The sequence below is a fragment of the Silene latifolia genome, chromosome 4, assembly GCF_048544455.1.
Source record: "Silene latifolia isolate original U9 population chromosome 4, ASM4854445v1, whole genome shotgun sequence".
Classification (NCBI taxonomy): Eukaryota; Viridiplantae; Streptophyta; class Magnoliopsida; order Caryophyllales; family Caryophyllaceae; genus Silene; species Silene latifolia.
Genome location: NC_133529.1, coordinates 5690104 through 5707736, shown reverse-complemented (window position 1 = coordinate 5707736; position 17633 = coordinate 5690104). Strand labels below are relative to the sequence as shown.

The following is a 17633-nucleotide window of genomic DNA, read 5'->3' as shown; positions in this document are numbered from 1 at the left end:
TTGACCCGCTTGAAAACGAGGAGGGCCTAAGGGCTTCCCGGATCTGGTCGAAGAGAGCCGAGACACGGCACGCCCGAACTTGGCCGTATATCGAACCGGATGAAGAGAGCCTACAAATCGAAGAGTCCACAAAAGGGACTTAAAAATAGGGGACCTAGTCCTAAGGAAGTCGGCCGCCACCAACAAAGGAAATATTCACGGCAAACCGACGGCCAATCGGGAAGGTCCCTGCGAGTAGTTGAGGAGATGAGGCCGGGTACATACCGGCTGACAGACATGGGAGGTGTGCCCTTGATGAGCCATTGGAACACCGACAACTTGAGAAAATACTTTGTAGAGAGCGGAGGTATCCAAACCCATTGTGGACACCCCAAATAAGACAATCATAACATATGAATGAAACGCCTGTTCCCCATCAAAGTGTCTGTCCCCTCCAAAATCTGCCACCAAACGAGGAAAGAAACGCTATCGAAGCCGCAACCCCGATTACCTCGGTCAAAACCGAGAGCGACGGGGAACACGACGGCCGATACGCTAAAAGATAGACGTATACTCGCCGCAATTGAGACGCCAATCTAGCGGTCAATATGCCTACACAGCTACTGACGACGCTTATCGGCCGCAACCCCGATTACCTCGGCAAAACCGAGAGCGACGGGAACACGACGGCCGATACGCTAAAAGATAGACGATACTCGCCGCAATTGAGACGCCAATCTAGCGGTCAATATGCCTACACGATTCTTACGGACGCTTATCGAGGCCGCAACCCCGATTACCTCGGTCAAAACCGAGAGCGACGGGGAACACGACGGCCGATACGCTAAAAAGAAACGTATACTCGCAGCAACCGAGACGCCAATCTAGCGGTCAATATGCCTACGCAGCGATTCGACGCTAAAGACGTTGAACACGCTTGACGTGCATTCAAACTGCCTCGGTCATGCCAAGTGCAAGAGCAAACGCACTCAATTAGTAACGCGAAAGAATAAACGAAAAACGTGATCAAAGCCCCGGCCAAGCCAAAGGCCGACAAAATAACTTTATTAGGATGATCGAAAGGAGAGTACAAACGACGGCCGTCCCCGTGGGGGTAGCCTAAACTCTACCTACCAAAGCATTACAAAAAAAAACGAAAAACAAAAGGAAAAGCAAAAGATTGCACTTGGGATTTGAAGCGCCAAAAGGATGGCAGGAGAGAAGGCTCAATAATTGGCCCCGAACACCGGCTATCCGAGACGCCAGGTGAGTCCGGTGACGACCGCCCGTCTCCCTATGCCTGTTGTTGCCCTCCATCAGTAGCAACAACATCTTCGGTGGCCGGCTTTGAGGAAGGTTGACCATCTCCAAGCAACTCCTTGGCCTCAGCTGTCTGAGCCACCTTCGCTGCCTCCGCCTTCTCCGCAGCCTCACCTATCTCATCCATGAATCGGTCATACTTTTCCCACGGGAAGGAGCCTTCGGGGACAGACCTTCCCGATTGCCTCCCGCCGCCTCCTCGGCCCGGTCCGAATCGGCGCACATTCTAGGGAGGAGATCATCTTGGAGCATCGCAATATCCTTCTCTTTTTGAGCAAGGACACTGCGCATGTCACTAAGCGCCTCCGCCTGCTTGTGGAATCGATCCTCCCACTCGTCCCTCTTGGCAACCACAAAGATGTCGTAGGCGCCTTTATACCTGTCCCGCTCCTCCATCATTTTGGCCGTGGCACCATCAAGATTCTCAACTTTGGCTCTCTCGGCCCTCGCAGCTTCTCGCCTCCTCCGCACGCCTCACAAAGAAGATGAAGATCCAGCTTAGCCTTCCCGCTTCCCCTTCGCAGCAGAAAGGTCAAGCTTGAGCCTTTGCAATCAGCCGCCCAGACGGGCCGTGGCCTTTTCTTGCTCCACGATGAAAGAGGCCGCCAGACGACTCCATCTCCCCAACCTCTTATATATTTCCTCGCCTTCCGCCACGAGCTCGGCGGAGTAACCTTCTCTGGGAGAGGAGTCCACGACGACGTTCGACCGCCACCTTTCTCGCCGCCTTCACAGTCGCTTCCCTACTTGCCGCTCAAAGGAGAACGACGATTCTTGCCGCGGTGGATCTACAAAAAGTTTACACAGAGCATCGATGTCACCTTGCGTTGACACGTCGAAAGCTTGCCGGAATGTCCAACGAGCCGCCAAATCAACCACAAGTTAAGTCCGTACAGTTCGAACCCTCTTAGTCGGAGGGTCTGGTGAGAGCAGCTCCTCCGCGGCCACGGTAGAAGCGGACGGTGGGTCTTTCCTCTTCTTCGAGAAGGGGCCTTAGCAACGGTCACCTCCCCCTCGAAATGTTGATCACCTCCACATGAACCTTTTCGCCACCGGGTCGAAGAGGAGTTGCCATTGATACGACCTCCCGACTTGACGCCGCCTTCTTTGTCCTCTTCGGCACGACGCCAAGAACCCGTGCCTGAGCCGTCTCCGGATCCAACGCCCTCGTCTGCTTGTCCATGAGTTCGTTAGGGGATAGTCGGCGATCCTTCGTTTCAGCCGTAGGGTGACGGATAAGAACCTTCCCGTCCTTATCAAGCCCCCACCTCTTCAGTCCTTCTCGACATGATCCCACCAAACCGATCTGCAAGAAACCGAACAAGAGTTAAATAAAAAAAAAAAGAGTAAGAACAAAGCTCGTAAAAAGGAACATAACGAGCAAAGGTGGGCCTCACACCGACCCCACTCACCCCATTGAGGGCTCGGATGAGGCCGACGCGCATAGCAGCTCGTCTTGAAGAATAACTGGCCTCGGGGCAGCCATCCCTCCTCAAAGATCAAATAGCCGCATTGCCCGCCTCTCATCCGCAGAAGAGGGACAAAAGAAGCGTCCATCTTAACCTTGCTCGCCCGGTGACGTATTTGTCGTACTCGTCCCGGGTCTCACACCGTAAGTGAACGGGGCCCCGAAAAGACCGAGGCAACGGGTAATCCTCCCGCACTCGGACATACACCATCGCTCTTGCCGCTTTGCGGAAGTAAGCTTGTTTACGGAGACATATCCCGCTCCATCTCGCACGCTATACCACCCCACCCTTCGGGCGAATGAGGGCCGAAGACTATGAAGTCGGCGGAATAAGTCAACCGTAGGGACCTCCCCTTTAAAGAGACAGAGCCATACAAAGCCGATTATTGTCCTCACGGCCAACGGATGCGGTTGGGCCACGCAAGATTCATAGCTCTGATGATGGGCACGACGTGTTCGTTCAAAGGAAACCGGAGCCCGTACTCCAATTGCCTAATGTACACGCCGATATGACCGGGGAGGACAAAGAGACCGCGACCCTCCCGAGGGAAAACAATTTTATACCCCTCACCAAGGAAGAAGTGATCTCCGAAAAGAGTTTCCCCGAGTCGCTTGCAAATTTGTTTGTCCAGCACGGTCGAGGCCACCGTGCAGCCTCACCATGATCCGGAATAGCCCTCCTCCCACCACCAACGGAGCCCCTCACCACGATCCGGAGTAGTAACCCTCCCACCGTCACCAGGAGCCCCCTCATCTTCATCCTCATCTTCCAACTCCTCCAGAGAGGCATCTCACCAAGGAGGAAGGAGACCTAGGGCCCCCAAACCTTAGCGGATGGCCTCCAAGATTCCTCCTCCTCTTCAAAACGCGACGGGGAACCCCGCCGCGCGAAGTACCAATCCCAAAGATCGCGAAGACATGATTCACAAAAATTACTAGCAAGAAAAATAAAAGTTTGTTTGTTTACCTTAAAGAAAAACACTCACGGATCAAATCCTCCGAAGATTAAGAAGAAGAAAACCCTTGAAAGTTTGGAGAGATGAAGATTTTAGAGAGAAATTTTCGAAAATAAAATGGAGGCCAAAATCACGGAATAACTACCCTATTTATAGAGAAAAGCCCATGAAGAAGGACTAATCAGGCACACCCCATGAAGCGTCAACCAATCGAACACACACGTGTCAAGCATGCAACCGCGAACGCCAATCGTCGCAACAGTTGAATGTCAATCAATGCAACAGTGACCAAACGTCTTCAACACGCCTATTCACATCTTTTTCGACTCGTTCATCTCCTCAAACAAATTCCTAGGTATCTAGTATCCGCCGGCCACCGATCAACCAAGCCATGGAGTACGGCGTGGGGCAATCAAAGTCAACCTAAGACTCTCGGCCGGTCTCGGCCAACATCATGTCCTTTTTCCACATCGGATACCCTTTACGCATCCATGTGGAGGGGGGATATGGTATATGGTGCGGCCTAGCAACAGCCACGCCGATACACAAAGACACCGATACAGAAAGATTTTCGAAATTTACTTAGTGCAGAATATATGCTCAAGATACATCTGAGCCCATACCACGGCATGACTACGCCGGGGCAAATTGATGGGGCATATTCTCGCACCGCCGACCAAGTCAACACACCGAGCAAGGTCAAAGATATCCACAAAGAAGTCAACGACTTAGATCGCTTAGCCGATGACCCGATCGGCCTCGCTAGCTGGTATCGGCATGGCAACCCGCCACCGGGGCACATATCCGCGTACTCACATCCAAGACCCTACGCCCGCCGTAGGACAATCGGCCGAGGGTAGAACGGTCTTTCCACCTGATAAGCCACTTGGCCACTTGGCCACTACGTGACAAAAGGTGAAAGCCTATAAATACTCCTCAACCTTCATTGAGGAAAGGATCCCACAACTTAACCTAAAATACACTATTCATCTGGTAATATCTCCCTTATCTCTCTACAATACATTCCTAGCCAATTAGTATACAACTTATACCTCTAAGTTCACTGACTTGGGCGTCGGAGTGAGTACGCTTGCACAAAGCCAAGCCCTCGCCTTGCTCATTGTTGCAGAAAGGCCAAGAGAGGCGATAGGAGCGAGAAGGGTTCAACCAAAGACATTATTCTACAAGCCACGGGTGGTAACGATACTTGCTCTGGAATTACACCCGGAACAATTACAATTATAAATTGTGTAAAAGTTGTAAAGTTATAAAAATTAAATTTTGTAATCGATTAATTAGATTATAAAATGAATTTTGGTGGAAGTTCATGAGAAATCAAACAATTGAGTTTAATTTCACTTTCCTCTCTTTCCCAATCGAGTCTCAAAAGGGCCTAATAGTGATCCTTTGGCTTTATTTTAACAAAAGTTAAGGGATTTAAGTGCTACAATTGAAACTTAAGAGATCTGATTTCACTTTTGAACATAAGGGAGCAAATTACCACTTACGCGTTGAACATTTGAATTGAACTTTTAGAAAGTGACTTAATGCGAAAAATAGCAAGACTTTTTTGTTAATTTTGTAAGCCAAATCACAAACCAAATTAAAGATATCACATAACAAACACAAAATTTCATTGAAAACGGGCACTATCCGTCACTAGTTGAAGACGGATAGTGCCCTCTCACAATTTGCAAGTTGCACTATCTATGGGTACTCCATTTCCCTCCCACTTGCCTTATTGTGAGAGGGGCACTATCCGTCACAAGCTTGTGACGGATAGTGCCCGTCACAAGCAAGACCAACTGCATAACAAATGGGAAAAAAACCAATGAGGTATATTTTATAGCACAAAATCTCATTGAAGACGGGCATTATCCGTCATAAGCTGAAGACGCATAGTGCCCCTCTCACAATATGTAAGTGACACTATTTATGGGGTGCTCCGTTTCCCTCACTTGCCCTTCTACTTGCCTTATTGTGAGAAGGAAACTATCCGTTTTTAGCTTGTGACGGATAGTATCCGTTACAAATAAGAACAACTGATTTTATAGGTGGATGCTATGGAAAAATCTTTATGTTTTGCATTTATTTTTGTCCCTTGTGGAAGGGGGTGGCACTACCCTATTGGCCCTATGGGGATAAATATGACCTTTATAGTTTGTCCTGCATCCTTTTTTTCTATGTTTATTTGTTCTTTTTTCTTCACCTATGATAAAATCAAAATATTAAAATGAAGTACTCTCGTCCCGATTAATTGTTATCCTTTAGTTTTGCATAAAGATCAAGAAAAGAAGAAGAAGCCAATTATAAGATGATGAGTGTACCAAATTGAGTGTGAGGAATTAAATTACTCATCAAATACAATTTTAAAATAAAGAGGATAATAATTGAAATACCACAAAATGAAATACGACAACAAATAATGGGGAGTAATAATTAACAAAGCGTCTTGCTTGTGACGGACTTGTGACGGGCTAATTCCGTCACAAGCTGAAGACATCTCACAAAAAGGGAGAGGGGACAGGATGGGCATCCCATGTGCTTCCCCACTTGCCTCTCATGGGTATTTTGTGAGAGGAAATGGTATCCGTCACAAGCTTGTGACGGATATCGCCGTCTTCAATGAGATTTTGTGAATAATTAAACTGGTTTTTGAATGATTGAAAATCTACCGGAGTAGAGGACTAATAGTTTTTGTGCTTTTTGGGTGTTTGGAAGGTCAGTATTTGTTGTGAAGTGAAGCCATGTATATCAATCAATATGTAATCAATATGGTACGTGCTCATTGGACCTACAACCACACACTACCAAAAATAGTTAATAACTCGAGACTCTTATACAGGTAGGATTGTAGGAACTAGGAAGTAAGGATGTGTAGCGGTCCAAACCGAGTTTGGACCGGAATTAGAATTGACAAAAATCTTGAATCGGAGCCGGACCAGATTACAAAAATTCCAGAGAGAAACCAAAGAGGAATATTTAACAAATGATCGCAATAAAGGAGTAACTAGTCAATTGCTCTTGGAGGGTGACCAAGGGCAGATCAATGTTTATTACTCCCTCTATTTCGGTAGATTGTTGGCCTTTAGTTTTGGCACAAAGACTAAGGAAAAAAGAAGGTCAATTACTAAGTGACAAGTACATCAAATTGAGTGTGAATTATCAAATGACTCATCAAGTTTATCATTAAAATAAAAAGGATAACAATTGACTGAAACTCTGAAAGAACCCAAAATAAAATAGGACAATAAATAAACGGAACAGATGGAGTATTTACTAAGGGAAAGAAGGATTGGGTTGAGGACTTTAATTAAGCTAGGGTGGGCAACTGTGGTTAACTGGGCCTTTCAGGTTGTCAATCAGAATAGCCCAATTAAACTAACCACGAAGAGAAATATAACACACACCTAGCTCAATGGCCCAAAAAGGCCAGCTACAAAACATATGGCCCCATGGGCTCAAACACATTGGATTTACCCACTTTCTAATTATTGGTCTAAACAACAACAACAACATCAGCGCTTTAACCCCAAAATAATCTAGGGTCGCCTGATATGAATCGTTTTTTAGAATCGTTTATGGGTTATCGGACATCTCAAAATGCGAAATATAGAAAAGGAAAAGTGAAAAACAAAAGTGACTGGAACATGGCTGCTAAAGGTCGTCGACAATTTACTAATTATCGTCGACAATTTTAATGAACTTCCTAATCTACCCCTCCCTCACACTCCCCCTTATATTTTTCATATTCTCCAAAAATCAACCTTTCCCACTTCAAAATTTAAAAAAAAAAACCGACTCACATAACAACAAAAAACCGTTTCAACCACATCATTTCCGTCATCAAATTTTTGAAAAAAAATATCGTAATTTAATTTACGAACTTTTCGAATAAAACGGTTTTAAACATATCGACTAATGACGGTAACAACAATCAAGCTAGTAACGATGTTCAAGAGATATGTTTACGTTTCAAGTTTATGATTTAACGAACGGATTAGCGATTATCGATCCACGCACCCAAAACTAATTTAAGACGGAAATTAATAATTTTTTTTTAAAAAAAAAAAATTGTTGAAAAAAGGCCTGGATGAAGAAATTTTTCGTCCAGGCCATGGTCCGGACAAAGAAATTTTTCGTCCAGACCATGGTCCAGACAAAAATATTTTTCGTCCAGACCCAGGTCTAGACGGAAAATATTTTCGTCCAAACCCAGGTCCAGACGAAAAATAATTTCGTCCGGAAAAAAAAAAAAAATTTAAAAAAAAAAAAAAAAAATTTTTAAAAAAAAAAAAAAAAAAAAATTCCTGGACGAAAATATTTTTCGTCTGGACCTGGGTCTGGACGAAAATATTTTCCGTCTGGACCTGGGTCTGGACGAAAATATTTTCCGTCTGGACGAAAAATTTCTTTGTCCGGACCTTGGTCTGGACGAAAATGTTTTTCGTCCGGAATTTTTTTTTTTTTTTTTTTTTTGAAAAAAATAATCATTTTCTGACTTAGATTAATTTTTTGTGCGGTAATCGATAATCGATAATCCGTTCTAACCATAACGATTCTATTCTAAACTACCTAAATCGATTGTTTTTTTTTTAAAAAAAACTTATTTTTCCGTCTTGTTTTGTTATCGATCTCGTTCATGTTGTTAATTACAAATCCCACTTTTTTTTTTTTTTGAAAAACCGTCTTTTTTTTTTGTTGGAGAGATTTTAGTGAGACGGAAATTGATTTGTGTTTTAGTGAGACGGAAATTGACTTGTGTTTTAGTGAGACGGAAATTGAGTCGTGTTTTAGTGAGACGGAAATGGAGTTATGTTATGAAGGGCAAACTTGGAAATTTACATTAAATGTCGACGATAATTAGTAAATTGTCGACGACATATAGCAGGACCCCTGGAACATGGTAAACATATAAGTTTTAAAATCGAAGTCCAAATTACTTTTAAAAAAACTTAGAATTTAAATCGAGATTAAAGATTAAAACGATTTTGAAAACCGAAGTAAAAGTAAAGGTCCGAAATACCTTCAAAAGTGAACCAAGTATATTAGTCTTTGTTGTTTATTTAACCTTCTCTGGACGATCATATACATACCAGCTAGTCTTGTTTGTGACGGGCTAATCCCGTAACAAGCTTTTGACCTCTCCTAAAAAGGGAGAGGGGCCCCACTCCATGTGCTTCCCACTCACCTCTCAATGGACATTTTGTGAGAGGAAACGGTATCCGTCACAAGCTTGTGACGGATATCGCCCATCTTCAGTGAAATTTTGTTACTTTTTGTCTTTCACTTTTTGTCTATAAATTTCACTACCCTTGCCAATACTAATGTTACTTTTTGTCTTGCACTAAGTTCTTCCACATTAGTTTTTGGGTAGAATTTAGTGGTGATGATATGTGGGTGTAAATGAAAGTAAGAGAGAGAATGTGGGATCATAAGTTATTATAACCGCAAATAATAGACAAATAAGAAAAGTGAAAGATCTTTGTGACTTTGACGTTTTAGGAAATGTGGAAGATCTTAAAGAATAGGAGGGACTATTATATTTATTATTCTCACTATTACCACAATTATTTTCACTGCAAATTCAATTATTTATATTACTTAAATTTGCCGGTTACTCTGTATTGTATTTGACCCGTCTTTAATTATAGACGGATATGTGCCGTCTATAATGAAATTTTGTGGAGATACAATGTCACAGGGCCATGACAAGGGCATCAAGACCATGCCAAGAGTAGGCCATGGGTGTGACAAGGTCATGGTATATTGCCATGGAGTACTCTAAAACTGTATTTTAAGACAAGTATCCACTATTTTCAAGTCGGCCTAAAAACAGGGGTGTCTAAGGCCACGGGTAACCACGGGCGTGGGAACCGGGCCTCCGCTTTTGGTCACCGTATTATAAGCTTTCATTAACGAAATTTAATACAAATCTCGAAGTATAATATACTTGTGCATTTATTTTGGGGCGTCATTTTTCCGTGTCGCACTGGGCCTCCATTTATTTAAAGACGCCCCTGCCTAAAAATTACTCCTTCTATGTATTTCAGAAGTGAGATCATTAAAAAACAGAGAAATATATAAATAGGGATTTTACCAAACAAAAAAAATCCTAGAGTGATCACAGTGAGAGTTTAAGTGTGTCGCAGCATGCCAGAAATGTTGACGCGCATCATTACGCTCTTGAAGTTGTCATGCTCCACTTCTAATAGTGAGCCTCATTTACCTTCATTTTCATCTTCACGGGGCAGCCACCATTGTATTATAGATGACACCTTTAGATACATGATCTTTCCATGTTCAACATTTCCCAACCTACTCATTAGTTGACTTGAAGCATTCCAACTTAATTAGGGTATGCTTAGCTTTAGCCTTTTAAGGGGGGTTTTACTTTACTTAACAGTATAACAGAATTATATGCATCATAAATTATAGAATAAGATAGTTTAACAGTGTCAAATGATTTTTTAATTGAGCAAAAACTTGTTTATTATTAACAATATACTCCCTCTTATTCACAATAAATCTCCCATTTCATTTTGACATAAAAATTAAGAAAACATACTACCTATGGAAATATAGAGTTAGTTATTCTAACAACTACTAAAGTTGTTAGAAAGTTGTTACAAGTTAGTTAGGGAGTTTGTTAGATTCCTAACAACTTGGTCTATATATACTATGATGTAATAGCATATTCATACAACACAATTCAATAAATTCATTTTACTTTCTTACACTAAATTCTCTCATTCTTCTCTCTAGATTCTTACTCATTCTCTTCATCATTGCGTTCATCAATCATCAATCATTAATCATGATGATTGATTAGAGATTTCATATGGTATCAGCCTAATTTTCGATCCAAATCACAAGTTTCTTTTCTTTCTTTTGCTTCCGCTTTCATTTTTTTTTTCTTCTTTCTTCTGATCTTTGTTCAAATCAGAGATCCAATTTGTTCCAGATCAATTGGTGTTATTCATCATAATCAGATCATTTTCTTCATTTCAAGATGCCTGAACAAACTTTTGAATCCAGCTACTATTCCATGCTTGATGATCCCCTCTTTCTCTCACCAACTGATCAGCCTAACTTACAGCTGACTGCTCAGTTGTTTGATGGTACTAATTTCATTCAATGGCAGCGTGATGTCATTCAATCTCTCTTCTCAAAGAACAAGACTGGTTTTATCACTGGTGAAGTTGCAGTTCCTCCCAAGACTGATAAAAAATATAATCAGTGGGTTCGTGTTGATCTCCTTGTTCTGTGTTGGATCTTGAATTCCTTGGAGAAGAATCTTCGTGAGAATCTGCAGTATGCTTCATCTTCAAAGGCTCTTTGGTCAGAGATTGTTGAGAGGTATGGTCAGCTCAATGCTCTTGAACTCTATGACTTGAAGAAAGATCTTAGTAATGTGAGTCAAGACAACTCTTCTCTCATTGAATATTATAGTAGATTGAAGTGTCTTTGGGAAACTATTGACAATCTTGACCCTATCCCTCAATGTACTTGTGGCATAATGGCTAAGTGTTCCTGTCAACTTCTTAAACGTTTGCTTGATAGGGAGGCACATTCAAAGTTAATACAATTGCTTATGGGTTTAAATGCTGGGTATGAGCATGTTCAAACCACTCTTTTGTCCATGGAACCCTTACCTCCAATTAATAAGGCCCTGGGATTGTTGCAAAAAATTGAAAAGCAGAAGCATATTAATGATTCTGCTGGGGACCTTCTTTCTGCTTCTGCTGCTTATGCTTCTAAGAAGAGGCATAACTTCTCAGGTCCTGATACTCAGGCTTCTAAGAGGCAGAAAGAGGATAATGCTGAGGATGGGTTTAAGCATTGTACCTATTGTGGTAGGGATGGGCATGTTATTGAAGACTGTTATAAGTTGAAGACCTGTACCTTTTGCAATGTTAAGGGTCACATACAGGATCATTGTTACAAGTATAAGGCTCATCTTGCTCGAAAGGGTAAAGGTAAAGCTTCAGGCAAAGGCTCTAATGTCCATCCTAGGCCATCTGCTAATAATGTGGATATCATGGGTTCTGAAGCTGATCAAGACTCTCAATATGAGTTAATTACTCCCCTGCAAGACTGTCTCTCTCTGTCTGATCCTCAGACTTCTCAGGCAGCTGCAGACTTTCATCAGGCACATTTATCTTCTGATGTTATTCAAGGGATCATCAGTTCTGTTACTCAGAGTGTTCTGATGGCTATCTCTGATTCTGCTGCTAATACTGAGTCTCAAAAACCTAATCTTGCTGGTTCTGCTCTTAAGTCTTCAGTCAACTTTGCAGGTATAATCAATTCTTATGCTTTTGCTGTCAATACCTGTAGTAGTTCATCTGTTTGGGTTGTAGACATAGGGGGCTCAGATCACATGACCTCTAATTTAGGTCTGTTACAGAATCTCAAACGTTTGAAGGTACCAATATTGGTTGGTTTACCTGATGGCACTGTTAAATCAGTCCATCACACTGGCCAGGTCTTATTAACAGGCACTTTAATTCTGCAGAATGTATTTTACATTCCTGATTTTAAACAAAACCTACTATCAGTAGGAAAGCTTGTTTCATCTACTAACTTAGATGTATCTTTTGGGAAATTTAACTGCTTGTCTCAGGACCTTTCCAGTAAAAGAGTAATTGCTGTTGCTCGAAGATTTGGAGACCTATATCACTTGGATACTAGTCAGTTCAAGACAAATAAAGAGCTTGCTTCAACTACTAGTTTTAGTTTGCTTTCATTTAAGCATTGTAATAATGGGATTTGTAATGCTGCTAAGTCAGTAGATCATTTTCTTTTTCATTCACGTGTTGGTCATACTAGTTTTGACAAGATGCATCATATGCCACATTGTGTAAGGAATGTAAAACCTTTCTTTTGTGATATTTGTGTACTGGCCAAACATCATAAGCTCCCTTTTCCAAGGAGTACTTCTTATGCTACACAGTTGTTTTGCTTCATTTAGATGTTTGGGGACCTTATAGAGTTTCATCTCTCAGTGGTGCCACTTCCTTTTTAACTATACTGGATGACCATTCTAGGAACACATGGACCTTTTTAGTACAAAACAAGGCCCAGGTACCTGCTCTGGTCAAACAGTTCATAGCTTTTGTAGAAACACAGTTTCATAAGCAGATCAAGATAATTCGTTCTGACAATGGAACTGAGTTTTTTCAAGTTCAGTGTTCTCAATTTTTTAAAGATAAAGGTATAATGCATCAAAGAAGCATTGTTGGAAGGCCACAACAAAATGGAAGAGTTGAACGCAAACATAGACATTTGCTAGACACTGCTAGAGAACTCAAGATTCAATCTAAAGTTCCCCCAAAGTTTTGGGGAGAGTGTTTATTAACTGCAACATATTTTATTAACAAAATGCCCACACCAGTGCTTAATTGGAAGACTCCATATGAATTGCTTTTTGGTAGTATACCTACATTTGATGAATTAAAGGTCTTTGGTTGCCAATGTTATGCAACTATGCCAGTTACTAATAAAGATAAGTTTGCACCAAGGGCAAGAAGGTGTGTTTTTATTGGTTATCCATATGGCCAAAAGGGCTACAAGCTTTATGACTTAGAAAAAAAAGGTCATCTTTACTAATTGGGATGTTGTGTTTCAGGAAACTATCTTTCCTTATGCCACTTCCCAAGACAATCATAGCTTGCCTCTGGTAACTGATATCAGTAACACTGATTTATGTCTTAATACCTTACATATAGATGGAAACCAGCAGACTCCTATTGAGTCTGACAGTCTCCATACTGATAATTCAGTATTCAATTCTCAGGATGATCAGAATGGGTCTTCAGTATCACCCACGTCTGAAGTTCCTTCTGTAATACAGTCTGATAATGGACTAACTGTCCAACAAGGATCTTCAAACCCACCTACATCTGACAATCCTTCTACATTACATTCTGATGTTGAACAGCATCATTCTCAGGATGAGATCATTGCTAGAAGGTTTGACAGGATTAGAAGACCATCAGTTTTACTTAGTGACTATCAGGTTACTCTACCTAAGGCTAATGCCTTACATGTCAAAGTTCTTAATGAACTATGATAACTAGTAATTTAGCATTATATTACCCATGCTTTTATCTTATTTTCGACTCGATTTTTGTGTGCTTATATGTTTAATTAGCTCATTTAATTACTAATTTATAATAACTAGTCGTATTAGTTATATTTAATAATTAGTCGGTTTTATATAATATTAGTCTTATTAACATTATTTTATTATTATATTAATTTAATGTGTAGGGAAGGCGGAAAAATAAAGAGGGGATTCGAGTCAAGCGCAATTAGAGACGGAAATTAAGGAACAAATTGAATCGAGACAGAAATAAGACGGGTCAAGGTAGAGTCAAAGGAAGGTGATGGAAAGATCCACATAAGCAAAGTCAACTCTTGACTTTAGCAACAGAGCAACAGCATTTCGTACCTGCATCATCAACCTTCCACCATTCATCAATCATTACCACCATTCACACCATTTCATTTCACCATCACCCACCTTCACTCACCATTAATTCACCTCCATCATACACCCATAAACTCACCTCCATTAATAACCACCTTCAAACCCTCCACGGCTCCACCACCATTCATAATCTTCATCACCATTAAATTCGACAGCCACCGTTCTCTGCCACCACTGTCAGTCGAGCACCCAACAACAACAACCCGCGACAACCACATCTCGCAATCACCAGCTCAACCACCAACCCGTGCTCCTCTTCTCTGCATTAACCCAGAACCGATCTCAATTTGATTGAGCAGCCCAGATTCGCCACCAATTCGACCACCACAGTCGAATAATCAACAACCACCATCTGCCCCTTCCGATTGGCAGCCTCCGTTCAATTTGTATTCGACTCGACAATCCGAATCGACCCACAAGTAGCCCAGGTTGAAGTTATGTCCCAATTGAATTTTAATTGCAGCTAACGGGTGAATCATGCTGCCGAGGGACTAAATGACGCCCGGTCGGGTGAAGTTATACCCGGGCGGGTCAAATGTTGCCCGGTCGGGTACAATCTTGGAGGAAGATATTTTGGCTTTTTGGCGGAAGAAGACAAAGGAAATGTGGAAGCCTGCATTGTTTTGGTATTAGCTGTGTGTCGTGTCCTCTTGTGACACTTTGGAGGATTATTATTATTATTATTATTATTATTATTATTATTATTATTAGTGGTATTATTAGACTAGTATAAAAGAGATATCACATTACACCTTACATTACACCCATTACTTTACCTTAGAAATTAGATTAGAAATTAGTCTCTCTTACTCTCTCAATATTTGTAGAACCCTAAATATTTCCCTTTCAATATTTCTTCAATAAAATTTGTAATCTTTACTTAATTAGTTTAATCAATCTCTTGTTTATCGAAGTTCTTCATCCCATCAATTCAAAGTTCCCATGTTATTGGTATAATTCTTTACTCTTATTTCTCTCTTTAATTTCATTTGTTTACTTTTTGCTTTTCTCTTAATTCTTGTTTAATTGTTCATGTTAGACTTCTTGTTGTTTAATTGATGCTATTATCTTTCTTGTTCATCTTTTCTTTGTTTATCATTGTTGTTGCTCTCAAAGATTGAATCTTTGAATTTCTCATGTTAAAGATTGAGTCTTTGAGTTTATTGAGTTAAAGTTTGTGCCTTTAGTTTAATCTTCATTGTCTCTTGAATTAAATTGTCTTTCCTTATAATTTAAGTTGGATTGTTGCATGATTAGTAATAGAATTTGTACTTCCATCATGATTATGCATAAAGATTCCATCTTTGTTGTTTCTCTCGCAATTAGGAACATGATTAGTGAGTAGTCTTCTACTAGGACTCGGTTTGACCCGACATGAGTAGTTTCACTAATTGATTCTCATATGGGCTAATTGTTTGGGGAAATTGGTGAGGGTAGTTTAGAGGAATTACATGGTTTAAGGATCGATTTTGGGTAATGTTGATTTGTGACCCTTGTCCACCAACGAGAGTTGGTTAGGTTGGGAATCGGATACCCGGAATTTGGTCTTATCGCTAACCTTAGTTGAGACCGAAAGGGAGAACTAAGGGAGGGTGCCTCTAGACTAGCGTTTGAAATCGACCCTCGAGAGAGGGAGTGAGATGACCCGGAATACGATGGGGGCTTAATGACCTTGACCAAGTTCTTGACCTCCTCGGAATTGTGCATGATTTTGGGGTAGTTGAGTGTTGAGTTAGGGATTCCTACCTTCGAACCCGAGAGGGGGGTTGGTGGGTAGTGCTAGTGTCCTACTTCGAACCCGAGAGGGGGGTCTTAGGCGAATTAGAGCCATCTCCTCCTTGCTTGTCTACCCGAGTGATTAGCCTAGGGAATTAGTATGTGGAATTACGAATTGTTGTGGGAGAACCGAGTTCTAGGCCTTTTAATCATTTGAATTACAACTTGTCCTTCTTTATCTTGCTCATTTACCTTTGTTTTGTTAAGTTTGTATTTCATTTTGTTTTAGGTAGCATTAGTATAACAACCTCATCTTATATTGCCGACTTAGCTAAGCACGAGAATTTAGACGATTAGTAATCACCCATGCTCCCTGTGGATTCGACCTCGACTACCCTACTACATTAGTTGAGTTATTTGTTTGATCGGGGGACTGCGACAAACCCCGCTTATCAAACTACAACTACTTGATAAACAATATTTACTTTCTTTGTGTAATGTAGTTTCTCAGCTTGAGCCTAGTTCATATAAACAAGCTTTAACTGACTCAAACTGGATTACTGCTATGGATGCTGAGCTCCAAGCTTTAGAACAAAATGATACTTGGGAGGTTACTAATTTGCCACCAAATAAGAAAGCCATAGGTAGTAAGTGGGTTTATAAAGTAAAACACAAACCAGATGGGACAGTGGAAAGATATAAAGCAAGGATTGTTGCTAAGGGTTATAATCAAATCAAAAACAAAGATTACAAGCATACTTTTAGTCCTGTTGCCAAGTTTGCTACTGTTAGAGTATTCATGGCCTTAGCAGCTATTAAGAACTGGCCCTTGCATCAGTTAGATATAAATAATGCCTTTTTACATGGTTTTTTAGATGAGGAGGTATATATGCTACCACCACAGGGCTATACTAAAGCTAAGAAAGGCCAAGTATGTAAACTAAAAAGATCTCTGTATGGTCTAAAGCAAGCATCCAGGCAGTGGAACCTGGAGTTAACAAAATTTCTTACTGGTTTGGGGTTTGTTCAATCCAAACAAGATTACTCCTTGTTTACCAGAACTAATTCTATAACAGGTTGTTTTTTGGCTGCCTTAGTTTATGTTGATGATGTGCTATTAACTGGTGATAGCTTGACTGAAATCATCTCCTTAAAGGCAAGTTTAAATGATAAATTTACTATTAAAGACTTAGGACCAATGAGGTATTTCTTAGGTCTAGAAGTTGCTAGAAATAGTTCAGGTATAATGATAAATTAGAGGAAATATATATTGGATATTATCAAGGATGCAGGATTAGAAAACTGTAAGTCAGTGGCATTTTCAATGCAAAAGGGTTTGAAGCTTTCTACTGTAAAAGGGACACTTTTGGATGATCCTGAGCCATACAGACGCCTGATTGGCAGGTTACTGTATCTCAACATGACACGTCCTGACATTTCATATAGCGTCCAACATCTCAGCCAGTTTGTCCATCAACCAAGACAAGAACATTATCAGGCTGCTGTCCATGTTATCAGATATTTAAAAGGCACTGTCAATACTGGATTGTTTTATTCATCAGCAGCATCAACTGTTCTCAAAGCCTACTCAGATGCAGATTGGGCAACTTGTGCATTCAGTTGCAGGTCACTTAGTGGTTATTGCATTATGTTAGGTACAAGTTTGGTTTCCTGGAAAACTAAAAAACAGGTGACTGTC

At 41.1% G+C, this 17633-nt stretch overlaps 1 protein-coding gene across 1 annotated transcript; it reads left to right on the top strand.

Annotated features, from left to right (window-relative positions):
* The first annotated feature begins 10735 nt into the window (after positions 1-10735).
* On the top strand, positions 10736-13798 carry LOC141650977 (uncharacterized). Its single transcript, XM_074458709.1, has 3 exons — positions 10736-12584; positions 12698-13248; positions 13355-13798. Exons 1-3 carry the CDS (start codon positions 10736-10738, stop codon positions 13796-13798), a joined length of 2844 nt encoding a protein of 947 aa, XP_074314810.1.
* The last annotated feature ends 3835 nt before the right edge of the window (positions 13799-17633 follow it).

Bases quoted from the DNA above. Each gene is read 5' to 3' on its own strand.
- LOC141650977 (XM_074458709.1), top strand. From the start codon at position 10,736: ATGCCTGAACAAACTTTTGAATCCAGCTACTATTCCATGCTTGATGAT. The intron at 12,585-12,697 runs GTGTAAGGAATG...TGCTTCATTTAG, and splicing joins GATGCATCATATGCCACATT to ATGTTTGGGGACCTTATAGA. The intron at 13,249-13,354 runs GCAAGAAGGTGT...GTTGTGTTTCAG, and splicing joins AAGATAAGTTTGCACCAAGG to GAAACTATCTTTCCTTATGC.